Source organism: Sebastes umbrosus, chromosome 1, assembly GCF_015220745.1.
Source record: "Sebastes umbrosus isolate fSebUmb1 chromosome 1, fSebUmb1.pri, whole genome shotgun sequence".
Classification (NCBI taxonomy): Eukaryota; Metazoa; Chordata; class Actinopteri; order Perciformes; family Sebastidae; genus Sebastes; species Sebastes umbrosus.
Window position 1 is genome coordinate 26992963 of NC_051269.1, and position 24778 is coordinate 27017740.

Sequence of the window (24778 nt, forward strand, 5' to 3'; positions counted from 1 at the left end):
TGTCAACAATCCATATTTTATTTTGTCAACAAATAGAATAAATCATACAGCACATTTTTTTTAAAGAGCCCTGCCTAATGTGAAAATACCTAATTATTAGGCATGTTTTATCTTCAACAGAAAAGAAAAACCTGTGGAAGTACATAAATGCATGTCATGAACTTTTTAATGTGCTTGCAGTGTTATTGCCATGAAGTAAGAATACAAGAATTGTGATTTTATATTGGTGTTAATGAGCGTATACCTGCACATTGTCAAGTGAGTAGAAGTATTCCATACATTTAGAAAGGGTTAATGTAAAAAGACACTACACAACGGCATTAGAAATGTCGAAAGGTGATCCACAAATGGGGATTTGAACCAAATGCACAAGTTAAAAATCAAAACCAACAGTTTATTGTTCTGTTAGTCGGAGTCGTCTGTAATATCATCTTGATCCACATCTTCGTCTATGTTGACCTTCTTACTTTCTTCAGAGTCGGTCTCCTGGGCCTGAAGGAAAGCACAGTTTGGTAAACATGCTGAATTAAAGCGGTGAACCTGCTTACATCAAGCAGCATTAGGGAGAAACTACATAACTTGGGGTCTTGGAACTGACACCATATCAAACGTTTTCCCTCTTTTAACTGTGTCAGCCACAAATCATTAGCTTGCTGGAGAGAGTTATCTTATCAGCCCACTTTCCCTCTACAGTTTCTGTTAACCGACTTGTATGATTTGAACTTCACAAAGTAACGACCGACTCAGCAGCAGTGGAAGCACGTTGTTTGTCTGGCTTATATAACGGACTGTATTATTACTGTGAGCTGCTTATCTCTTCAAATAAAACCTGTGTTGTGTTCCCCACTCCTGCCAATCTGTTCAGCCACTTTACGCTTACTTACACATTTATTTACAGCCATTGTTCAGTTTTTTTCCCTCTTTCTCTCTTTGTTTACAGCATACACTCCCTGATTTTGTTGTATGCCGTATAATCTCCCAAATTCCTCCCAGGTTGTTGTTGTGAAACACACCACAGTTCACTTCATACTAATTACAACATAATTAGTGTGCACACATTATCAAAAACATTTACCCAATACGTGTTGGTCTCTGTAGTTTTTACACCATTTTGTCGATTAATTCTTGGTCAAGTCATCGCTGATATAACTTTAATTCAGTTTACATGATTTTTCAGAAACGCTTGAAATGGTTTCCACGCGTTTAAGCAGCACACAACAAATACAGTCAAAGTGTGATGCATCTACATTTCATAGGACTCTATATATCTGGTGTCGACATTATAACACAAACATTTGCCTTTATTCCCTCAAGAAAGCCGGTAAGTCAACACTAACTGCTCGTTGTCGTATAGGGAATATCATTTTGTATTTTAAGAAGGAAACAAATGAAAGAAAATGATGAACAGTAGTATAAAAAGAAAGATTTAGAGAAAAATAAAAAGGTGCCAGTTTGTTGATCCAAATCAACTCTAAGTCATATTGTCTGAATCAAACCTTTTTATTTTCCATGTCAAAATTAATCTATAAAAATAACAATAATCTATTGTCATGTGTGATAAATACAAACAATAACATTTCTAAATTGGAGCAAATCTGCTGGGAGTCAATCCTATTCCTCTATTCCTCTATCAGATGTGAACATAATGCCTGGAAATTAGGGCTGCACAAATTTGAAAAAAATATCTAATTGCAATTTTTGTTTTACTGATATTGCAATTGCGATATGATTTGCGATATTAGAGGGAATAATAATTTTTACATCATTATTCTCATTTAAACATAATAAAATGATTACGGTGTGATTTTTTTTTTTTGCGGGGATCTGTAGCAAACAAATATGTTTTCTTAAGTCTGTAGAATATGATGTGTAGGCCCGGACATCTCTGCAGCATCACAATATTTAATTTAAAATAGTATTTTTACACACATTTCACCATTAGCAAATATTATGATTTCCTTCTCATCCTGCAATTTGACAATTGCAGTAGACCATATTGCGATTTTGATAAAATTTCAATTAATTGTGCAGCCCTACTGGAAATGGCAGGTACCTCATCGTCTGACTGGTCCTGAGCCGGCGGTGAACGTTGCTCCTCCTCATCCTCCTCCTCCTCATCACTTCCTTGTGACCGCTGAGAAAGTATCTCTTCACCCTGCAGCGCATAATGTTCGTTTACTGTAAGAGAATGACTCAAATGTGAACAGAGGCACATACTATAAGTTCAGTAATGCCTGTACCTTCAGGTTGCGATTCTTCAGGTTGCCAATCCAAAACGCCTCCTGACAGTTGTTGAGCGTCAGCATGGCCTTCACTCTGTAAACAAACAGCTCGAGGCTCTTCTTTAAGGCTGGGACGTGGCTGGTCAGACTTGTATCCTGTTGAATCTGAGCACCAACACATCATGACAATATTACTTAGTTATAGAACACCAGAGGATTAACATGTACACTGTCTAGACTTAACAGGAGTATGTTGTGCTCCTGGATTGGTAGATTTGGCACCAGTACATGCAGAGAGATGTCTCCAACTAAAGAAATTAGACAGAAGTGAACTATAAACTATGTGATCTGTTTCTACCTTAGAATGTCCACACATGTGATGGAGCTGCCGGGTGCTGAGCTGGAAGGTTTTTAGCAGGCTCTGGACATCCTCCTTAAAAACACAATGAATCACACACACATTTTAGGACCCACTTTGAAAACAAGATGGCACATCTCAAGGGTTATTATTCCTTATAAAGAATTCCCATACATATCACACAGTCATCCCAGTGGCAGCACTTTATTTTGCATGTTTTTACACAACAACACTGAATGTTTTTCTGTGCTTAGCCATGCTCTAGCACCAACTAGAGCTGCAACGATTGATCGATTACTCAATTAGTTGTAAACTATTAAATTAATCACCAACTATTTGATGATCGATTCATCGATTTGAGTCATTTTTTTTAAGAAAGAAAAGTCAAAATTCTCTGATCCCAGCTTCTTAAATGTGAATATGTTCTGGTTTCTTTACTCCTCTATGACAGTAAACTGAATATCTTTGAGTCGTGGACAAAACAAGACATTTGAGGACGTCATCTTGGGACATTTTACAGACCAAACAACTAATCAATTAATCGAGAAAATCATGAACAGATTAATCGACAATGAAAATAATCGTTAGTTGCAGCCCTAGTGCCAACCCATGTTCTAATGATATAGGGAAGCAGAAGAAGAAAACATGCACTTACATATAATATATATATAAAGCCAGGCATGAATCAACTTGTTCAGGGACAAACTATAACATTTTATTTAAGTACTTTGACATTTGAGAAATCTTTTGTGCCTTAATACAATATATTCTGACGGTTTGGGAGTGCATAATAAAATATTTGCTTATATTAAATCAGGAACATGGAAAATCCCCTTGAGTAAAGTGTACTGTAGTTACGTGTTGTTTGCAGAAGTAATAACATCAAGGTCCACTATTTTAGACCACAACTTCACAATTCAACGTTCAGCTCAATATGACATTTACAAGCTGTACTAGGTGAAAAGACTTCATGCGTACCATGTGCCTTTTGAAACTGTTGTCCAGTAGTGGCATCCCCAACTTCAGGAAGGACTCCAGGAAAAGGCGACCATACTGCCAATAACAACATTATAATCAGTTGACAACAAAGTCAACTGAATGTGAAATCTTTTTCAGCACACACAGCCAACTCACCTTCAGGCACACGTTGAGCACCGGCCTAGAATCAAACACCTGGAAGAAGAGATCAGAGGACAAATATGTGACTAGGTGAGCTGAACTTGAACACATTAAAGACTAACAAATCCATAAAAGATTAGAGATTAAATAATAAAGATTATAAAATGTAAATAAGACCCAGTATAAAAGACATTCACTGCCATTAGATCATGAAGCTAACAGACCTTAACGAGGTTGACCAGGATGTGAAAATCTCTGACAGCCAGGTTCCACGTCAGCAGCTTCTCACTCTGAGCCTTGAAGGAGGACATCATTTTAAAGTTAAAACACACACACACACACAAAGTATGGTCTCACTTGTGTGAATTATTTTAAAAACGGACAGTTGATGAGAAACTAACAATTACATATGCACAAAAATGCACAAAAGACAAATTCTTAGTCGACTGAGTTTGAACAATCTGGCATTCACAAAAGTTTAAAAGTATAATTGCTGATTTTTTAGTAGACGTGTAGATGTTTTGTGGCTCTCCAGAGCTCTACGGTATACTGTACGCATGTAAACACAGAGTGAAGTGCGATATCTAGTGGCTGACCTCAGTGTTGTCACTGACTTTGCCAGCAGGAATCTTCTTGATGGCCTTTTCCAGCTCCGCCATCAACACTTTGTAGAACACCAGGAATGTCTGCCTGAAGAGGAAGAAGAAAATAATGAAAGAATGAACAACAGAACAATAACGATGTGGATAAATAGGCTCCTTTACTGTGATTATTGTTGATATATTGTTATCACAGTTAGCCGCGGTGAGGCTGCCAAGTGCTGGATGGAAGGAGCACATGAAGAAATATAACTGCAATCTAAGCTACTTTTGTATAATCACTAACTCAGAAGCGACCTCCCATTTTTGCACAGTGACCTGATGGTGATGAGGATCTACCTGTTGAGAGTGGGCCATGATGCAGAGCTCTCATCTTTTGATGCGTTGATGAGCTCGGGGATTCCTTCTCCAGCTATTTCCTCCACTGCTTTCAGAACATCGTCGACATGCGCCAGGTAAATTCTGCAGAGAGGAGAAAAGAAATCATAATTAAAGCATTTAGATGCTTGTTCACATTTGTAACAATACCATATATGATAATAACTAGCTTTATAAATGTGAGAACACCTCTAGGTGCTTTAACATTAATGTGTTGCGGTCATAGTGTTGTGTAACTATGAGAAACGCTGAACAAAACACCGACTTCATGAGAGACTACAAATACTCTGAACTACTTGTGTGGTACGTGGGTGGACAGCACACCATCCTGGAGCTGATGCTTGTTTGTTTGCTTTTACTGCTCTGCATGGAGTATAAACATTTATTAAAAGAGACATAGGTAATTTCCCTAAGCACTTCGTATTGCAAATAACATTACACACACAAACGTACAAAAGACTAATATAAAAACATAGAGGTTTCTTTAAGAGGAGACACTCTGGACAAAATTTTTTCATCCACTGGTCAATTTGGAGAGTTTGCATGTTCTCCCCGTGTTAGCGTGGGTTTTCTCCGGGTTCTCCGGCTTCCTCCCACTGTTCAAAGACATGCAGGTTAATTGTTGACTCCAAATTGCCCGGAAGTGTGATTGTGAGAGTGAATGGTTGCCTGTCTCTATGTGTCAGCCCTGTGATAGTCTGGGGACCTGTCCAGGGTGTATCCCGCCTTCGCCCAATGTCCAGCCCCCCCACGACCCTGAATAGCATAGGTGGTTACAGATAATGGATGGATGGATGGATGGTCTATTTTGCTTCCATAACATTTCTTCTTTCAGACTAGTGGAAAGAAAACATCCACAATACTCATTTAGTGTATTATTTTACTACACTTCTGTGTCTGTAGATTTATCTTAAATTCAACAAAAGCTAGCATTAGATAATGCCTCATTTGCATATTTAAACATAACATCTCAGAAAACTTGTCATACAAAAAGTATTTGTCTTAGTGTAAGTAGTCAACTGGGGAAGTTTCAAGGCGATATCTATTATTTCAATTCTTAACCCTCTTCACCTGGTGTGTCTCCCATACAGGGTCGTTAAAGATGAAGCTCTTGATACAAATCAATTGAAATGCTTGAATTAGTTTACTTTATTGACTTAGTGTCAATAACAATATAGATATTTGAGTCCATACAAAATCTGCTAACGATATATCGGCTGATGTTAGTTTTTTTAAAACATTTTAGATCTAGAAATCTCACTTGTCGTCACTCTGTGGTGGTCAAACTATGTAATGGCAACATGAGTTCTAAATTACCACAAACTTACCCTATAGGGCGTGTCTGTACTTCAGCTTCTTGTTACTTACCGGCCATCATATATACCAATACAATTTACAGTATGTGTGATAAACTAAAATCAATTACCAATGCATAAGTCTCTAATAGAAGCATCTTGGTTGCTTTCCATCAAATTTGCATGCACATTTTTTGTGTGTGCAAGATGTCCATTTCTGACATGCAGACGCACCTTAGCAGAGTGTGAAGCGCTTCATTGAATTTGTTCCCTCGCTCCTTCTCTCCGCTGGCTGTCACCCAGTCTTGGCTCAGGAATCGTTTTGCCAGGGAAGCTTGGAAGAGAAATCATGCATTTATCATCACAGTCCATTGGACAGCAGATCAAGTTGGTTTTAAGTGAGGCAACATGTCCGACTGACCGGTCTGCTCTCTGTAGGCAGCAGGGTTCCCTCCTTTCTCTGACACAGTGGACAGGAGCTGGGAGAGACACAGGGCTGTGCTGAGACTTGGCAATGTGCTGCAGAAGTTCACCAGGTACTCAAAGCTGTGTCTAAACAGAGAATAAACAGGGGTAAAAATACATTTGATCCTGTCAAAAACACGACTAAAAACACTTGACATTATTAGACAATTCTGATATTAAGAGTTCCTTTTAGAACAAATTGCAACTGTCCCTTTTCTTTGTTGTTCTTTTAATCCAATTCATTGTTAAAGTAATTTTTCATGCAAAAATGGCAGGAAATCCTGCTTTTCTCTGTTTTATATCATATTAAACTGAATATCTTTAGGGTTTTGGATTGACAAAACAGACATTTAAAGACATCACCTTGGACTTTGAGAAAGTGGATGAAACATTTGTCACTATTTTCTGACATTTTATAGTCCAAACGATTAATCAACTAAACTAGAAAATAACAGATTCAGCAGTGATAATGAAAGTAATTGTTAGTTGCAGCCCTATAAGCAGCCCTATATTAGTTACTCTGCTGCTCTTAAACTTGATCACTCACTTAACAAGCTGCTCCAGGGTCAACTCAGCACTTCCCTCTTTTAGTCGTTCAGCCAAAACTCCCAGAGCCTTTTTCAGTAAGCTCCGCTTTCCTGGCTGGCTGAATCCAGACCTGACGAACACACACACACACATACATGGACACATTTCAGAGACAAAAATAAACAGATGCCAGACATGCCGACTCTTCCAAAAGGCGTGGAAAAGTCTCGGACATTTTATAGAGTTAAAAGATTTAATGTCAGACATTAAAGTCAGTGGTGCTCCTCACCAGCTGAAGGTGGTGTTCAGGACCTGCAGGAGCAGCTGGTAGCCTGATGTCATCAGCTGGTACTCCTGAACATCTGTGGCAGGTCCATCCACAACGCCGTTGTTTTCAGACAGCAGTGTCTGGGGAAAAAAACATACACTATATATAAGAGGCACTTCAGCATTAGCTTCACTTCTCAGACCCGGAGGTGGCCCACTGGAAAAAAATGCACAAATGTATTCAAACACCAAGCAAGTTTTTTTATAGACACCTGGAAGAAAGAGAGAAGGTCTTCACACATATCTACGTATTGTTTGTGTTTGTACCTGAAAATGGTTGTGGCAGTTCTCCAGGTGTGAGCAGAGGGCGGGCAGCAGCTGGATGCAGTAGGAAGCAAAATCCTTGGAGCTCCTCTGTTGTAGATGGGAGAAGCCCACGCTCTTATCGGTCTTCGCCTGCACATGAACATATGGCATTAAGATTCATCTCATATAAGCCTGCATATTACAGTTCTATACAGTTGTAACTAAATATCATTGACACTTAAAGCTTCTTGACTAAGGACAGTCTCAGCATCTCAACATGTCAAAGACCTGCACATTCTCAGATTTCAAGAGCTTTCATAACATAGCATGCATTATTTTTTTCCTGTACCTTGAAGAAAGGGGGTCTCTTGGCAGGGGCAGCTGTGAGACTGAACTCCAGTTTGCGAAGCATATCCTCCAGCAGGAACACCAGCTCAGCGGGACCCAGCAGGACCTCCTCTCGCACCTCAGAATATCAGAGGAGATGTATAACAAAATCCTGCGTTTTGATGCATGTGGTGCATACATTTTCATTTTTTTACATTGATTTCATTACATTCCAAATGAATTTCCACGCTTCCAAAAATAATCTCAGTGTCAGAGGACGGTTGGGTAGAAATGTTTCCAGGTGTGGATATAAGCAACCGTACCCTGACTAACCCTTTGAAAGCCATGATGATTTTGAATCAGTCAAAAAGAAATACATGAAAGGCCTGCTCTCTTTTAAAAGAAAACAAAATGTCTTATTCCCTTTCTTACCTTGGTGTGGAGCTCAGAGTCGAGCAGTGAGCGGGACAACAGGCCACACTGCAGCACACTGAGCACCTCCATATCCAGCTCCCTGAAGAACGGTCTGTAGGACACCAGACTGACACCTTGTCGGATCTCCTTTTCTTTCTCCTTCTCTTTCTCCTTCTCTGGTTGCTCCTTTAGCACAAGGACAATCATCTTTTTAGCTTGGTTACGTAAAAAAAAAAAAGAGATTAATAAGAGGTCAAGGTTTACCTGCTGAGTTTTGTCTGCTTCAGTCGTCTCGTCAAGCTGAGAGCTGCTCTCTGAGGACTTCTTACCCGGGGCCTTCCTCTTCTTTCCTGTGCCATCTAAATAAAATAATGTGAGTTAGACAATTATGTAATTATTTATTCCCTCATTCAGAGTGTTTGGTTTCATTAACGTGGAGTTGGGCACGCTTACCTTTCTTTGCCTTAATCACAGGAGCGGCAGCACTAAGTGTAACCCCATCTGTGCTTTCTCCATCAAAGTTGGCAACAGGTGGAACATAACCAGGTGTCCCTGAAACACACATTCAAGAATAAGTACATTATTAAAAACTCTTTAGTGGAATTGACACCACATGTCATACTGGCTGGATTTTGAGATGCTCAGTATTAATGACGGTCTGGAGACCGGTCTCGAGACCACTTTGTGAAAGTCTCGTCTCGGAATTGACCATATTCTTACTCTACCTTGCCTCGGTCTCGGACAAAGAGGACTCATTGCATTGTGCATTGTCTGATTTATTCATCATTACTGTGATTGCTCATAGAAAACAAAGGAAACATTCCCATGAATAAAATTCACCTCTGCAAGGCCTTTTAATTATTTTATCAAGACATTTCTCATGGTACACTTATACCATACACCAGAGGCGTGGACTAGAGTCACATGACTGGGACTCACAAATTTGATGACTTTAGATTCGACTTGACAAAATCAAAAAAGACTTGCAACTCGACTTGGACTTTAGCACCGGTGACTCGTGACTTCACTCGGACTTGAGGCTTTTGACTTGAAAATACTTGATACTTTCCCCAAAGCCCAAAGATTAAAAAGTATGTTATTTAAAAAGTGCGTGCACAAACAATCAACCGCCCGGTACCGGAGGTAACTCTGACAGCGTCGGAGATGTTGAGTTTATTTACTTTTTGAAAGATCCTTTATTGATTTGTTTAGGAAGAGGATTTACTCGTGGTGAAACAAGTGAACTGAACTGAACAAACTGAATTTCTATCTTTTCTTGTTAATTGCTGAATCCCTGATAGGTGATGTTTTTTTGTTGAACTCTGGACTCTTTATTTTTGGTGAATATTATTGAGACTTAATTCCCAGATCCACTTTGCTTGAACCAAACCGACAGCATCCAATCAAGTTGCAGGAGAAAACCATGAAGAACTAACTGTACATTACTGAGCACCAGTTACTTGTTAAAATGACATTACATTTGGTTAAAAGCACATTATGACTTGTTTAGGAATCAAAACTCTTGACTTAACTCGGGACTTAAGTGCAAAGATTTGAGACTTACTTGTGACTTGCCAATTAACCAATGACTAGGTCCCACCTCTGATATACACATACATACAGTATACTGTATATGTCAATAACAGAGGAGAATAAAGAGGAATCTTCATTTGTCTTCTGTGGGTATTTTTACGGGAATGTAAATCTTTCAGATCAATTTGAGGAAAGCCTCTGATTTGCATGTTCCACATTGTATCATAAGTGTATCATGCAGTGTGGGACTTGCACTGGTCTGGTTTTGGTCATGACTTGGCCTCAGTTTAGTGGTCTTGACTACAACACTGATTGATGGATCAAAAACTCACCTGCCAAAGCCCTCTCCAACAGCGTCTGAAGGTAGGTTATGTTCTGCAGACGGCTCATCACTTTCATCTTCAAATCAGTTTCTCTTTGTCCACAGAATGCATTTATGATCTTTATCACAAAACAGGGGTAAGACACGCCTTTAATCACATATCTCCTATTTTTAAGAAACGTGCTGTACAATCCAATCACATGCAGTTACCTCTCTGAACCAGTTGATGGTGTGAAACAGCAAGGTACAGAGGAACTCCCTTTCAGCTTTTGACAGGCTCTCCATTTTCTCTACTACATCCATGTCTGTTAGGATCACAGGGCAGCCTGCGTTGCAGCAAATGTAAACACACACGGACACAAATTATTTTACAGCCATAGAAATGGGAACAAACTGGTTTCCAGGAGAAATGTGTAACTTCCGCTTCCTCACCCAACATGGCCCCGATGTCCGCCAGGTCTCCCTGGTTCTGTTTCTCCTCACAGAGTCTCAGGAGGCGAAACAATGGAGACAAACAGAGAGGAGACACTCGCCTGTCCCCACAAAACACAGAAAGAAACACATCCAACATCTCGTTCATTATATACACGTTTGTAAGATATTGCAAAATGAACTGAAATTGTAAATCCGGTTAGAGGTGGTGGGAGTGGGGTAACTGACTTGTGTGCCTTCGTGGTTTGACTCTGCTGCTCTCCTTTGTTCTGGATGTCTTTGGCCAGTAGAGACAGCAGGTTGACGGCGATGAGTTGCTGACTGTCCTCCTCATCCAGGTTGTACATCACACGGGGCGTTAAGGGAAAGGAACTGAGATACACAGGGAGGAGAGATTAATGACAAGTGGTTATATGAATAAATGTTTATTAAAGGGAATCATTTCTCATGCTGCCAGCTGTCCATCACTAACCCCGATATTTCTGGCCCGAGATCCACCACAAAGTCGTTCTGGAAGGTATCTAGGACATTCTTTCCGATCTGTTCCTGTTGGTAGGAGGACAATAACAGGACCAGAATGCTTAATCATGCCTTAGTCGAGTCTTACGTTGGATGCATGTCAAAAACATTTTTATAAATGAAGAGATAAGACGAGCTATTAAGATAGGAATTATGGTAAATGCTAGGTTGAGACCCACCTGCACCTGTGGGTCCAGGGTAGAGCTCAGGATCAGGTTGGCCAGCTCATCATAGTACAGAGCTGCAGCCTCAGATGAGCTCTCACTGCTGGACTTCAGCAGCTCCAACAGGGCGCTCACCTGCAACAAGCGATGCACACATATACATGAAGATATCCACAGAACCAGACACCTTCAGTTATAATCACTCTGTGCTCTGTTGGCAGGTGTAACAGGAATGGAGAGAATACTACTCTTCAACTAATAATAATGTTTTTATAGTTTGTATCAGGAGAAATTATTACCATTACAATGTGTTTGCTTCCACAGGGAGGTCACAGCACATGTTTAGTTATTAAAGAGCAAACCCGTAGCTGGTGTGTAGTGTCTACATCGAGACTCATGTACATGAGTCAGAATCTTGAATACAAGCCCACAACCACCAAATGAAGGGTTATTATGTCCTCTATATACTGCCCTGAGGTAGTGCTGCTGGCTCTAGCCAAACCCCCCCTTGGTAGCAAATGTAAATTATATAAAAGGTTATTATCAAAATGATAAACAAATCCCACTTGATAAAACACTACTGCTTGCTAAAATAAACAAAATGGCAAAATTACAAACACAAATGTGAATTAAAGTCATTTTATCAACTTATAAAACAAATTAAAATGCAAAATAAGAATTTAAGTCACAGGCTTTTGGATGTTTTCCTCAACACGAATGGGAAAAACTGAAGAGTATGTATTGTTTTATACACCCTACATTCATGAGATACTTCCTTATCCCTGATGAAACACTAAATCTAGAACTGAAGTACATAAAAAAAGTTTACTATTGTCTATATGTACCAGTAGTTATGGATTGCAGCTATAACTCACTATTAAACCCTAACGGTAAGCAAAAAGCAATGCAGTCTGACTCACAGGATGTAAACTGTGCGTACAAGTCTGCCATTGGCCGCCTATTTCAGATGGAAATCTCCTCCATTTCCGCTATCTATTTCGCAATGGCACTGTCGCTGCATCCTGGACTTAGCAAAATAAGTGAGGAGATAGGTCTGGCTACGTGAGGCTACAAGTAAAGTGATATTTAAATGAAAATAAACGAAATAAAAAGCAAAAAAACTCAAAAACTGCAGTGACCTTGCAACAAACACATTGTTCATTCTGATTATTTTAATGCCTAGTATGTACCTGTCTGAGCGTCTCCTGTGGTAACGACCCATTCTGTGACTCCTTCACTCTAAGCCTGGAGGAGGGGGGGGGGCAGCAGAGAGCGTCATCAAGAGAAAGTGACAGAATGAACAAGGAGATACTGATTGTGCCTGCAAGTAAAAACCCCTTTACCTGGAGGCCCCCATGCTGCCTACAATCATGACAGCACCAATGATGCCAATACGCTTGTACTTGGGCACGGTGCTGGAGAGCTGTTTGCGGATCACTATGTGCATGTCATCCTGAGGAGAGAGAAACAGAACGAGAGAGCTAGATCAGCCTGGTGGGAGGATGACAAGAAAAGGCGGAAAAAAAGACTGAATTGTCTTGTGAATGTGCACCTGGATGTGAGCTCCCTGCTGCTGGTGCCCAAAGGCCAGTCTGCTCAGGAGGTGGAAGAGTCTGCGGATCTGCTGCGGTGTGAGGTTGTCCATGTAGTCCAAGATTCCCTGTGTCAAATATCATCAAACACAATGATGCTAAACCTTTGTGAGACAAGCATCAAGGACTGTCTGCTAGCTAGAAGTTGATAGAAGCAGATATATGGATCACCTCCTTACCTTGACAAAAACAGCATACAGGGCCATTTCTGAGGGCTTTTCTGTAACGAGGCCACAGAGCAGCTCCAGAGCCATGTCCACCTCCCCACCCACACCGCTGCATACATGGGTCACTAAAGAGCCCACCACCTCCTACAAAACACAAGACAGGACGGAATTAAAATGACTCGGCTGAAATAGACAAACATGATCATGCACATTTAAAAAAAACGAATCCCAAACCCACCTGTTGGCAGTAAGAGTCAAAAGCAGTGAATGAGTGTCGGTACATGTGTCCACCAAATGGCACCACACAGGGGTCAGGGGAGCGCAACAAACTCTGAGCCAAAGCCAGGATGGAGGGGAAATACCCTCGCATGACCTAGAGTATCGTCATCAATAAATACAACATGTTATTCAAATCATATTAATGAATAAAAATAAAATTCACCGTGCTGCTGTCTTTATATTTAGACTTCTATGTCTGCAGACTGACCCACCTGAGCATAGTCTCTGAAGGTCCTCTGGAGCAGAGCCTCCTGGAGCAGTCCAGTCCTCACTTTCATCTTCAGCACCCTCTCCGCCCCGCGCCGGCTCTGGTTGGCGTTGGTGGAGTGGAGGATGAAGAGCACCAGCAGATCTATTACCTGACATGGCAGAGCACATTTGAAGGGAGAGACACACAGATTCAGATCCACACAGAGACATAAATGTGACCAATAAAAATAAGGTTTCTACATGTCCTTGATTTCAAAATGTCTCTTGTGTCCAAAGTTTGTGACTGGCTTTGAAGGTGTAAGTTAGTGTATAATATAGAGCTGCAAAGATTATTCGATTATTTCTCAACTATTAAATTAATTGCCAACTATTTTGTTAATTTTCTTTTCAACAAAATCCATTTGAGTAATTTTTTATGAAAAAAAAAGTCAAAATTCTCTGATCCCAGCTTCTTCAATGTGAATATTTTCTGGTTTCTTTACTCCTCTATGACAGTAAACTGAATATCGTTGAGCTGTGGACAAAACAAGACATTTGAGGACGTCGTCTTGGGCTTTGGGAAACACTGGTCGATGTTATAGACCAAACAACTAATCAATTAATCAAGAAAATAATCAGCAGATTAATCAACAATGAAAATAATCATTAGTTGCAGCCCTAGTACAGTATGATATTGTGAGGAAGCAACAACTCCCTCAGTAACTGTTTGGTAAAGCCAAGTGGGGTTGATCACAGTTATCTTTGTTTTTCCTTATGTGGGTAGTTAAGGGGTTAATTGACTGACAGGGACTGAGTGGCTCCAAGTGTAATCAGGTGTGCTCTGATTTCCCAGGTTCTTACTGCAGGTGTCTCCAGTCTGAGCTGATGGCAGCATTCGCCTGATAAGCCAGTTTGAACTGGAAAGGCGGGCTGTTAGGTTATATGACCATGTGTGAAAGTAGAGTTTGAAAAAGAGAGTGGTAAAAAAGAGCAGCACCAGGCATGTGGTGAGCAGTGTAACTGAATGCAGAGGATGATTTTCCCTCCATGTGTTTTTTCCTTTGTTTGATGGAATTTTTACAGACTGAAAATAAAAGTCTGCCTTATTTTTCAAGCATACTTACCTGCCAGTGTGATGATTTCTCTTCGTGACTTTTCACCTTGCTCTCCTGCACCTCACCTTGCAACAATTGGTGGCAGTGGTGGGATCTAATACGCCTGTGTCGAGTTGGTGTTGGAATGCTGACTAAATGAGAGGTGCAGTACGTGGAAGAGGTCGGCCGAAGAAATCCACCTTGGCAGAAATGGAGAGAAAGAATGCTGAAAGGACAGTGGAGTTTGAGCCACCACTTGATGGAGCCATGGCCGCTGGAGATGAAGAAGAAGAACCAGTGGTACGGCCAAAAATACTTATAGACCGTGTTGCTAGTGAAGAACTCTCTGCCACAGACTTTTTTGAAGAAATGAGAGAGTTTATGCGACGGTCTAGACAAACTGAAGCGGTACTTTTTGATCAGATTAAACAGCTAAGAGGTGAGATGGGAGCAAAGTCGACGCAGGACTGGATGTCAGATGAACAATATGAACAGCCTGACCAACATTATCCTCATGCTATACCTGCTGGTGTTTTAAAGCTGCAAGCTGAAACCTCCATGCACCTGCCCACAGTTAAAGAACCAAAGAAATTCATTCCACTTCAAGCTAGTGGGCCTGTCTCCTCATTACAGCAACTGTTGCCTCAGCAGCAACAGCGTGCTTCTCCACCAACCCGGTCTGTCAGGCCCCATGTCAGTGAACCAAGAATACCTGACTTCAAAGAAGGTGAAGATCCAGAGAGCTTCTTTGTTCGGTTTGAGCGGATGGCCAGAACATGGGGGTGGCAGCCAGTGGAGTGGGCAGCCAGAGTGGTCACCTTATTGACGGGAAAAGCTCTTGATGCTTATGCTGGAATGGACGAAGAACAAGCTGAATCCTACGAGGCCGTTAAAGCAGCAGTGTTAATGAAGTTCAATGTGACAGAGGAGACTTACAGACAGCGTTTCCGGAGCACTATTGTGCCAGTGGGAGAAACAGTCCGTGAAACCTACAACCGGATAAAGGGATTTTATAAACGATGGATGCGACCAAACAGCCGCACTAAGGAGCAGATTGGTGAGTCTATTGTTTTGGAGCAATACCTCCGTGTGCTCCAACCAGACATTCGCACCTGGGTAAAGGAGAACGATCCCCAGACAGGAGAGGAAGCAGCGGACCTGGCAGAACGCTACACAGCTGCTCACGGGGACCCTTCAAGGAAAAAGTTGACTGTTGGGAAGTCAAGGTTTGGGGAGACCAAACCTTACGGTTTGCCTGTTGTGAACAATAAGGACATTGGGGTTGGTAAGAAACCTGTACATTCAAACTTGAAACCTAACTTCACATGTTTTTACTGTCAGCAACCTGGCCACAAAGCTTCATTTTGTCCTTTAAAAAGATCAAAAACAGTTGAGTTGTGTTCTGTACCTCGTCCTGATAATGATGACCATGATGATGTTAATGAGAATGAAATGATTCCACATAGACATGTAGTAGATGTCACAGTTAACGGTCATGTGGCAAAGGCTCTGGCTGACACTGGGAGTTCGCAAACTTTGGTAAAGTCCAGCCTACTCCACAACTCACTGACTAACTTTGAACGAAATGTAAATATCACATGTGTTCATGGATGTAGGAAAGATTACCCAACTGCAGAAGTGATCATTGAGGTTGAAGGGCAAGCCTTTATGTTAACTGTTGGTGTGCTAGATCACCTAGCATATGATGTAATCCTTGGAGAAGATTTGCCTGTGCTAGACAATTTGGTCCAGCAAAACTCCAGAGCATACTCTTGTGCTGTAGTGACTCGCTCTGTCACCAAGGGGTTAGAACCCCTACCTGATGCAGATGATGGTTTGTTTAAAGGGGGAAATAAGGTTAAGAAAACAAAACGTCAGCGTCGTCAGGAGAAAAACAGAAATCTTGATAAAGCTAAATGTCCTGACCCTTCTCTCCCTTTAACTCCTCCCATTGAACCACAATGGCAAATCCCTGACAATTTCAGAGAGATTCAGGAGAATGACTCCTCTCTGAAACCTCTCTTTGCAAAAGTTTGTGAAATAGATGGGGTCCAAAAAGCTGGCACAGGGGGGCTGAAAGGTGTAATTGGGGATCCCTTTGTCATAAAAGAAAACCTTTTGTATTTGGCAGACATTGAGAATCCCAGACTTGTTATTCCAAAAGAGTATCGTCAAGTAATACTGCATTTGGGTCATACTATTCCATGGGCTGGCCATTTAGGGCAGGCTAAAACCTATAACCGCATTGCTGAGCGCTTCTATTGGCCAGGGTTATACAAAGAGGTACTGGAGTATTGCAAGACATGTCATGATTGCCAGGTGGTGGCCCCCACCAAAATTTCAGACCGAGGCCAATTACAACCATTACCTATTATGAGTGTGCCTTATGAGAGAATAGCCATGGATATCATTGGTCCCCTGCCAAAGAGTAGCAAAGGACACAAATTTGCCCTGGTGATATGTGACTATGCAACCAGATATCCAGATGTTTATCCACTGCGCTCCATTCAGGTCAAACATATAGTTCGATGTTTAGTGGAGTTATTCTCTAGAGTTGGCATCCCTAAAGAGATCTTAACAGATCAAGGTTCAAACTTTATGTCACATCTAATGAAGTCACTGTATTCTCAACTTGGTGTGAAAGGGATAAGAACCACTCCTTACCACCCTGAAACCGATGGTCTTGTCGAGCGATTTAATGGTACCCTGAAACAAATGTTGAGAAAATTTGTTGATGATACTGGCAAAGACTGGGATAAATGGTTGCCTTTCCTTTTGTTTGCATATCGAGAGGTACCCCAGGCTTCAACTGGTTTCTCCCCTTTTGAGCTGTTGTATGGCAGACAGGTGAGAGGCCCTTTGGACATGCTGAAGGAGAACTGGGTGGCTGGTGTGGCAACGTCACCAACAACGAACATCATCTCCTACATTCTGCAGATGCGAGACAAACTGGAAAGTTGCAGAGAAAGAGTCAAAGAAAACATGCTGGAGGCTCAACATAAACAAAAGGTATGGTACGACAAACATGCTCGAGAAAGAGAACTGAAAACTGGACAGAAAGTGTTGGTACTGCTCCCTACTGGGCCGAGTAAGTTACTAGCGAAGTGGCAAGGCCCCTATCCTGTTACCAGAAAGGTGGGCCCAGTAACATATGAAATTTCCTGTCCTGATAAACAAAAACACAAGCAACTGCTCCATGTAAACCTATTAAAGGAATACCATGAAAGAAATCCCTTGGAAACAGGTGGAGAGCATGTTCTGATGGTCCAGGATGTCCAGTCTGAAGATGATGTGGCGGAAGCTGAGGAAGCGGACATGATGCCCTTCAGAGAGAAGTGTAAACCCCAGATCCCTCCAGAGCACCTGAGTGTGGATCAGTGGCATCAACTGGGTGAGCTTAAACAATCTTTCCCATCATTGTTCTCAGAAAAACCTGGCCGAACTGATGTGATAAAACACAAAATTGTTCTGAAGGACACTAAACCTGTTCGCCTGAAGCCTTACAGAATTGCAGAACGAATGATGGAACCACTGAAGAAGGAGGTGCAGATGATGTTGGACATGGGAGTCATTGAACCATCCAGAAGTGAGTGGTCAAACCCCATAGTGCTTGTTCCCAAGAAAAATTGTACTCAACCTCGGTTCTGTTCCGACATGAGGAAACTGAACAGTATTTCCTGTTTTGATTCATATCCCATGCCCCGTATTGATGAGCTGCTAGAGAGAATCGGGAAAGCCAACTACATCACAGCATTAGACCTTTGTAAAGGTTACTGGCAAGTGCCTCTTGACCCATCTTGCAAAGAATACACAGCGTTCCAGATTCCAGGAATGGGCTTGTTCCAGTACACTGTGTTACCCTTTGGCCTTCATGGCGCACCTGCGACCTTTCAAAGATTAATGGACATTGTTCTTAATGATTGCTCCAGGTTTTCAGCTGCCTATCTTGATGATGTGGTAATCTACAGTAAATCCTGGGAAGAACACTTGCAGCATCTTGAAATCGTCCTAAGCAAGATACAGGAAGCCGGGCTGACCCTGAATGCAAACAAGTGTTCCTGGGCTCAGGAGGAGGTGAAATACCTTGGGTACCTGGTCGGCCGTGGGCAGATAAGGCCACAAATAGAGAAGATAAAGGCCATACAGATGATTCCAAGACCCCTGTCCAAGAAGCAAGTGAGATCCTTTTTAGGACTGGTGGGGTGGTACAGAAGGTTTGTTCCCCATTTCTCTACATTGGCGGCACCACTCACCGAACTAACAAAAAAATCAACCTCGAAAGTGATATGGAATGATGAATGTGAACGTGCCTTCCAGGCATTGAAAAGGCAGATCTGTCAAGCTCCTGTGTTGCAGAGCCCGGACTTCACGAAAGCATTCCCTGTGCAGGTTGATACCTCCGGTGTTGGACTAGGAGCGGTGCTAGCTCAGGGGGAACCTGGTGAAGAGAAACCTGTCCTGTTCTTAAGTAAGAAACTGTTTGACCGGGAGAAAAAGTACTCTACTGTGGAAAAGGAGGGACTGGCTATAAAATGGGCTATTGATTCATTGAAGTATTACCTTTTGGGAAGAGAGTTTGTATTGCAGACAGACCACAGACCTTTAAAGTGGATGCAATCCACGCAGCATCAGAATGCAAGGATTCTGCGTTGGTGCCTAGCCCTCCAGCCATACCAGTTCACCATAGAGCACTGTCCTGGTAAGAAAAACCTTATTGCTGATTATCTGTCATGTTTGCCTGACTTATGTAAGCCAGAGGGGGAGGAGGTGTGAAATGTGAGGAAGCAACAACTCCCTCAGTAACTGTTTGGTAAAGCCAAGTGGGGTTGATCACAGTTATCTTTGTTTTTCCTTATGTGGGTAGTTAAGGGGTTAATTGACTGACAGGGACTGAGTGGCTCCAAGTGTAATCAGGTGTGCTCTGATTTCCCAGGTTCTTACTGCAGGTGTCTCCAGTCTGAGCTGATGGCAGCATTCGCCTGATAAGCCAGTTTGAACTGGAAAGGCGGGCTGTTAGGTTATATGACCATGTGTGAAAGTAGAGTTTGAAAAAGAGAGTGGTAAAAAAGAGCAGCACCAGGCATGTGGTGAGCAGTGTAACTGAATGCAGAGGATGATTTTCCCTCCATGTGTTTTTTCCTTATTTTTCAAGCATACTTACCTGCCAGTGTGATGATTTCTCTTCGTGACTTTTCACCTTGCTCTCCTGCACCTCACCTTGCAACAGATATATGCATAAATATAATATTATATTAATATTAATATTTATAATTTTCCAGACTTTATTTACAACTGCAAAACTGTTGTAAAAATTACAAATTCCTTTTTTTTTTTTTACAATTTTTCTTTATTTCATAGAACGGGATCTAAGCCCTCTACATCTACGCTAACCAATTTACTAGGGGACTACCTGAACTGAGGAGATGACACTCACCTTATGGTCCTCCTCTTCATCCACAGACTCTATTGCCTAATGAAAAATAACACAATAAAAGTTCAGGAAGCAACACTGAATTTGAGAAAACTGTTATTCAAAAGCATCAGCATTTATTAATCAATTAAATCAAGGGGGCTTAAATAGTGATTAATTTCCCACCTTGAGCCAAGCCTCAGATATCATTTTCTGGAATCGCACTGCTGACTTGATGCCGTCCAATGTCAACGCAACGCTGTCCTGGCTGCTGCCAGCTGCTGGTGTGGAAGCCGACCTGCTCCAAAACCAGATTTATTAGGATCACATTTATATCAAGAACCTGTTGGCCTACTTCAAAACAGGTTCCTGACAAAAATGTACTGATGTTGTGAGTGAATTGGCATCTGTGTTTGTTTGTCTTACGCTGCTGATCCTTTGCTCTTCATGCGGCTCTGAGAGGCCTGCAGCACAGGAGGGAGAACACACTGCTCCAACTCCAGCTTTTTACGAAGATTACACACCACCTACACACAGGGAAAACACAAAATATACAGTACTGTAACAACCAGAGCATAACAACGTTGTGTTTTTTTTAATGCAAAAAGCTGTGGACATGACTCTGAGCTCTGACCTCATAAGCATCGGACGTTGAGACAGAGTGCAGGATGAACTTCACCACCACAGGAAGGTCCTCCAGTTGCACAGCAGCCAAAGTGGCCATAACGGCTCCACGGACCTGAGAGAGCAGACACACAGACAGTAACGGGTAACAACACAGTGACAATCACTTGGCCTTTAATAATTCACCAAATATAAGTGTGTTTACTACCTCAGTAAGTAATGAGGAGCTGAGGTTCAGACTAGAGAGGGCATCCAGGATGGGGACAGTCAACTGAGTGTTCTCCTGGAGTAAAGAGCTGCAGAGAACAGGGATGAGAGTAGTAAATAAAATAAGCAACTCTGAAAACACACATACAGCACAAGAACCACAGATCTCTAGTAGATATTCACTGTACATACTTGAGCTCTCTGGCTATATCATTGTGCTGGGAGTCTTCCAGTATCTCTGGCAGACTGGTGATGATGTCACGCTGGACCTCCACTGGTGCTACTGACACCAGCTCCATGAGCTTCGCTGCCAACTCCTGCAAATCACAAGGCAGAAATAAACACTTGACCATCGAGCAATTAGTGATGACTGACGTGAAGGAAAATTACATGATTACAGGTCTAATGGAACAGACCAGCAAAAATAAAAACACGTTTAATAACTTTAATGTCTGTGACTACTGTACATGCAACCTATCATCAACAGAAATGAGTACCTTGCTGTCCACAACTCGGTCGAGCCATTTAAGCTGGTTAATAATAGTGTGAGGAACACTGAGTCCACCATCTCCAGTACTGTGAGGGACAGAAAAAAAGTTGACATTTAGAAAAATAAGACAACGGCAACAAGTGTGTAAAATACTGTAAAGTGAACTCCTGTGAAATACTGACCCATCAAGCATAAATTCAGGGAGTTTCTCGAGCAAGGTGTTAATGATGGAGGTCTGCGTGAAAAAGAAAAGTAGATTTGTGGAAGACGCACTGTACATGTACATGTCTCACAGCAGAAAGAAGACATTTGGAATTTCTGTTTCTGTGTGACATCCTCTGTGAAAGGGTGATGCAGTTGTCTCTATGCAGAAAATCTGACCTGCAGCATCTCAATCCCCAACAGCATGCGAAGAAGACTTTCCTGGAACGAGCTGACACAACTGCAACACAGAAGAAAACATGTTAGTATGTCACACCATGCAGTCAGACCCCTGACATACAGTAAGCTTGGTCTAGGTCGTAGCTGTGCTGAAGTTGAAGTAGCCTCTATTAGCATTGAGTGTTTTTATAACAGTCACCTGGAGTCTCCATCAGACAATCTTGGGACACATGGAAGAAGGCAGTTCCTAAAACGCTCAGCGTCCTCAATATGAGACTCCAATCCAGTGGTGAATTCCTGTACAATCTGAGCAAAGACATCGCAGTGAAATATAACAGTCTCATGCTAAATGCCTTGACTTTGTATAGGAATGGTATATGTATATATATATATATATATATAAACACTTACCCCAGGATACCTTGGACTCTTCTGTAGTTGTCTCTGTATCCTTTTTTGGAAAACTACTTGGTCGACAGCTACAGGGGGGAAAAGATAAAGATCCGAAAAATCATAAGTGGAAAAACTGATTTAATTTAGTGTCCTGGTATGTTTTATAAACTTGGATTGAGTGTATTTACCAATCTCATTGGACGTGCCACCTTGTTTCAAGGTGACACCTGCCTCTCGAAGAAAGACGCCAAATACACTTTCATTGCTCTCCTCTGGAGCAGACTCCTTTGGTTGGCGACCAGTGTTGCGACTCTTCTTTGCCTCTATAAGGAGAAGAGAATAAACCTTTAATAAAACAGTATCCAGCAGAGTCAGAAACCTCTGGGCTCCCCCAAATAGACAATGTTTCAGATAGGTGCCGGTTAATGAGGGGAACAGGACATGGTGTGTTTATATTTGGAAAAAATACATTATTTTTAGACTAAGAAAAGGCACTACTTTTTGTTAACTGATACAATGGTCAGTACATCTTAATAACAGGTGAAGTAGTATGTCAGCGGAGTGATACCTGTATGACTGTATGACTGGTGTGTTGGTGTAATCATGTCAGTGTGATGTCATATAAAAATACAACCTGACCTGAAAACGTTTAATGAAAAGGTGAAACACTGGCTGAAACTAAACCAAACCTGTGATCACTGATTATTGATTGGGAACATACAGTACATTATGTAAATTGATTGTAATGTACGATGTTGTATTATTTGATTTTATGTAAGATGTGCTATTCTGTATTTTTTAAATTTTTTTATTTACTTTATTTTTCTTAAAAGCCTAACCAGGGACAAGGTCTGCAAATTAGCTATGGCTAGAAGTCCTATATACCTTGCATTTTTTAATTGCACTTTAATTAAGTGTAACAAAGCCTACATGTATTGTCCCTGTCAAATAAACTAATAAATAAAATAAATAAATAAAACATGCAGTGTGGTCCTGTCAGATTATGTCATACTCCTGTGATACTTTCCACTAAAATGTAAATAATGTTAAATCTGTGAATCTGTATATGTTAGCTGTCAAGCTGGGGAACTTCACTAGGAAGCTCTATTATATTACTGACAGATAATAATAATAATAATAGTTATGCTTTAACTGCTGATGTGTTTCTTTACATAAAACTTACTAGTAGTAGTTGGAGTTGCTCCCTCTCCTTTATCCACAGAGGAGCGTCTCTTTTTACGCATCATCTGATGAGATATAAAGGACAAGCAGCAAACAAGATAACAGTATAGTTACAGTACAGACCTCTGACGTCACAGCAGACTGCTCTACTGTGGCTAAAGTATCAGCTAGCTAGTCCGGTAATTCAATAACTACAACACAAACATGCCATACTTGCAGTATGTGATTTTATGTAGTTTATGTAAAATGATAAAACTGAGACATACGTTTAGAAGAAGACTCAGACGAAGATATTACGACCTCAGAGACACAGAAGTTACAAAACAAACCTCCGCGCCAATGTGCTGAGCGCGTCACCAGCCAGTTAGGGATCATCTTCGTGGTGTTGAAGTATCAGAGGATGACAGCTATCATTAAATGCCCTCCTCTTAGAATAATAAAATCACAATTTATATGTATCTCTTTTATAAGTTAGTCTATTTACTAAAATATCTGTTGGTGCTATTAAAACGGTGCTATCCGTCGTTCAACGCTACAACCATAACAACATGTTTTACACGGTCCCTAACTTTTCTAGCATTGAGGGCGCATGTTTATACAAACAACTTGGCCCGTTGTTGGGCGGGGTTAGAACTCTGTCGGATTGTTTAGTCACGAAGACATTCTCCGGGATACACAGTGGAGGGAAACAAGCACACCCCCAAGAGAAGATGTACCTGCGCAACTACATCAGAGAGTGTGTTTTATATTGAGAGTGTTGACTGCTACCTGCTTCTGCTTCTTCGCCTCACTTGCTTTTCTAATAACATTTAGCCCAGTAACATCATGATTTAGGAACAGGATGCTCTTTTTAAGCTAAAGTGCCGCAGTATGGAGGATTACAAGAGTCACGTAAATAGCTTGTAAGCATCTAATTGATTAATAACTAATTGTACAATAAAAATAGCCATTAATAAATTTGTTAACAAATTGATTCATTAATTTATGAATAAATTGAGTAGATTACAAAGTCATTAAGTATTTGACATTATAATGGGAAATAAAAAGAAAAATTATAAAAAAAAAAGAATTTACAAATGAAATATCAATAAATAGTTCAAATTAAAAAGGGATTTACAAAAACACTTAAATGCTTTATTACTTATTATTTATCTACCTTTTGCATTGCATTGAACAGTGTTAGAATATGTTAAAATATGTGAACACATTAGTTTAGCAGCATTAAAAATAAATATGATTTTATAGTTTTCACACAATTTATGATTTTATTAATTGTTTTGGAAAAAAACATAGTTCTTCAGTTGAAAACTTAAACGCGTGCTGTCCAACAAAGTGGACATCTGAAAAACTCCTTGTGTGTTTAAAAAAAATTAAAGTCAATTTTTTTTTTCATGCCTAAAGATGAACAAAAACTCCTGACTGAGGTTATCATAATTCATGCATGAAAGGGTTAACGTGATACATACATGGGAACACTCAAAGCGGCCGTCCCACAGGGCTGCAGGGAGTGAACTATCTTGAG

General features: G+C 40.9%; 1 protein-coding gene across 2 annotated transcripts; it reads right to left on the reverse strand.

Moving 5' to 3' along the window:
* Positions 1-23783, reverse strand: fancd2 (FA complementation group D2). Of its 2 annotated transcripts, none has more exons than XM_037783171.1 (44): positions 23586-23783; positions 23258-23321; positions 22263-22397; positions 22093-22160; positions 21881-21987; positions 21682-21742; positions 21483-21535; positions 21308-21386; positions 21003-21127; positions 20812-20899; positions 20614-20718; positions 20406-20506; positions 20166-20277; positions 20004-20039; positions 13499-13645; positions 13246-13380; positions 13020-13151; positions 12801-12908; positions 12592-12701; positions 12439-12493; positions 11264-11383; positions 11038-11111; positions 10794-10937; positions 10566-10666; positions 10344-10459; positions 10144-10252; positions 8732-8830; positions 8543-8637; positions 8297-8464; positions 7887-8003; positions 7559-7687; positions 7254-7372; positions 6984-7094; positions 6393-6523; positions 6206-6305; positions 4638-4760; positions 4296-4389; positions 3924-3995; positions 3715-3753; positions 3559-3633; positions 2581-2655; positions 2241-2387; positions 2054-2155; positions 1-492 (listed from the first exon to the last, which is right to left on the reverse strand). In XM_037783171.1, exons 2-44 carry the CDS (start codon positions 23319-23321, stop codon positions 406-408), a joined length of 4368 nt encoding a protein of 1455 aa, XP_037639099.1. In that variant the 5' UTR covers positions 23586-23783; the 3' UTR covers positions 1-405. The 2 variants fall into 2 exon arrangements, with proteins under 2 accessions (XP_037639099.1, XP_037639089.1); XM_037783161.1 differs by having other exon boundaries at positions 23523-23783.
* Positions 23784-24778: the final 995 nt, after the last annotated feature.

What these genes read in the sequence shown, in the direction of transcription:
- fancd2 (XM_037783171.1), bottom strand. Translation starts at nt 23,321, where the DNA reads ATGATGCGTAAAAAGAGACGCTCCTCTGTGGATAAAGGAGAGGGAGCA. An exon ending in TTGTCTGATGGAGACTCCAG is followed by an intron (nt 21,743 to 21,880) that starts GTGACTGTTATA and finishes TCTGTGTTGCAG; the next exon opens with TTGTGTCAGCTCGTTCCAGG. An exon ending in CTGAACACCACCTTCAGCTG is followed by an intron (nt 7,095 to 7,253) that starts GTGAGGAGCACC and finishes TGTGTTCGTCAG; the next exon opens with GTCTGGATTCAGCCAGCCAG.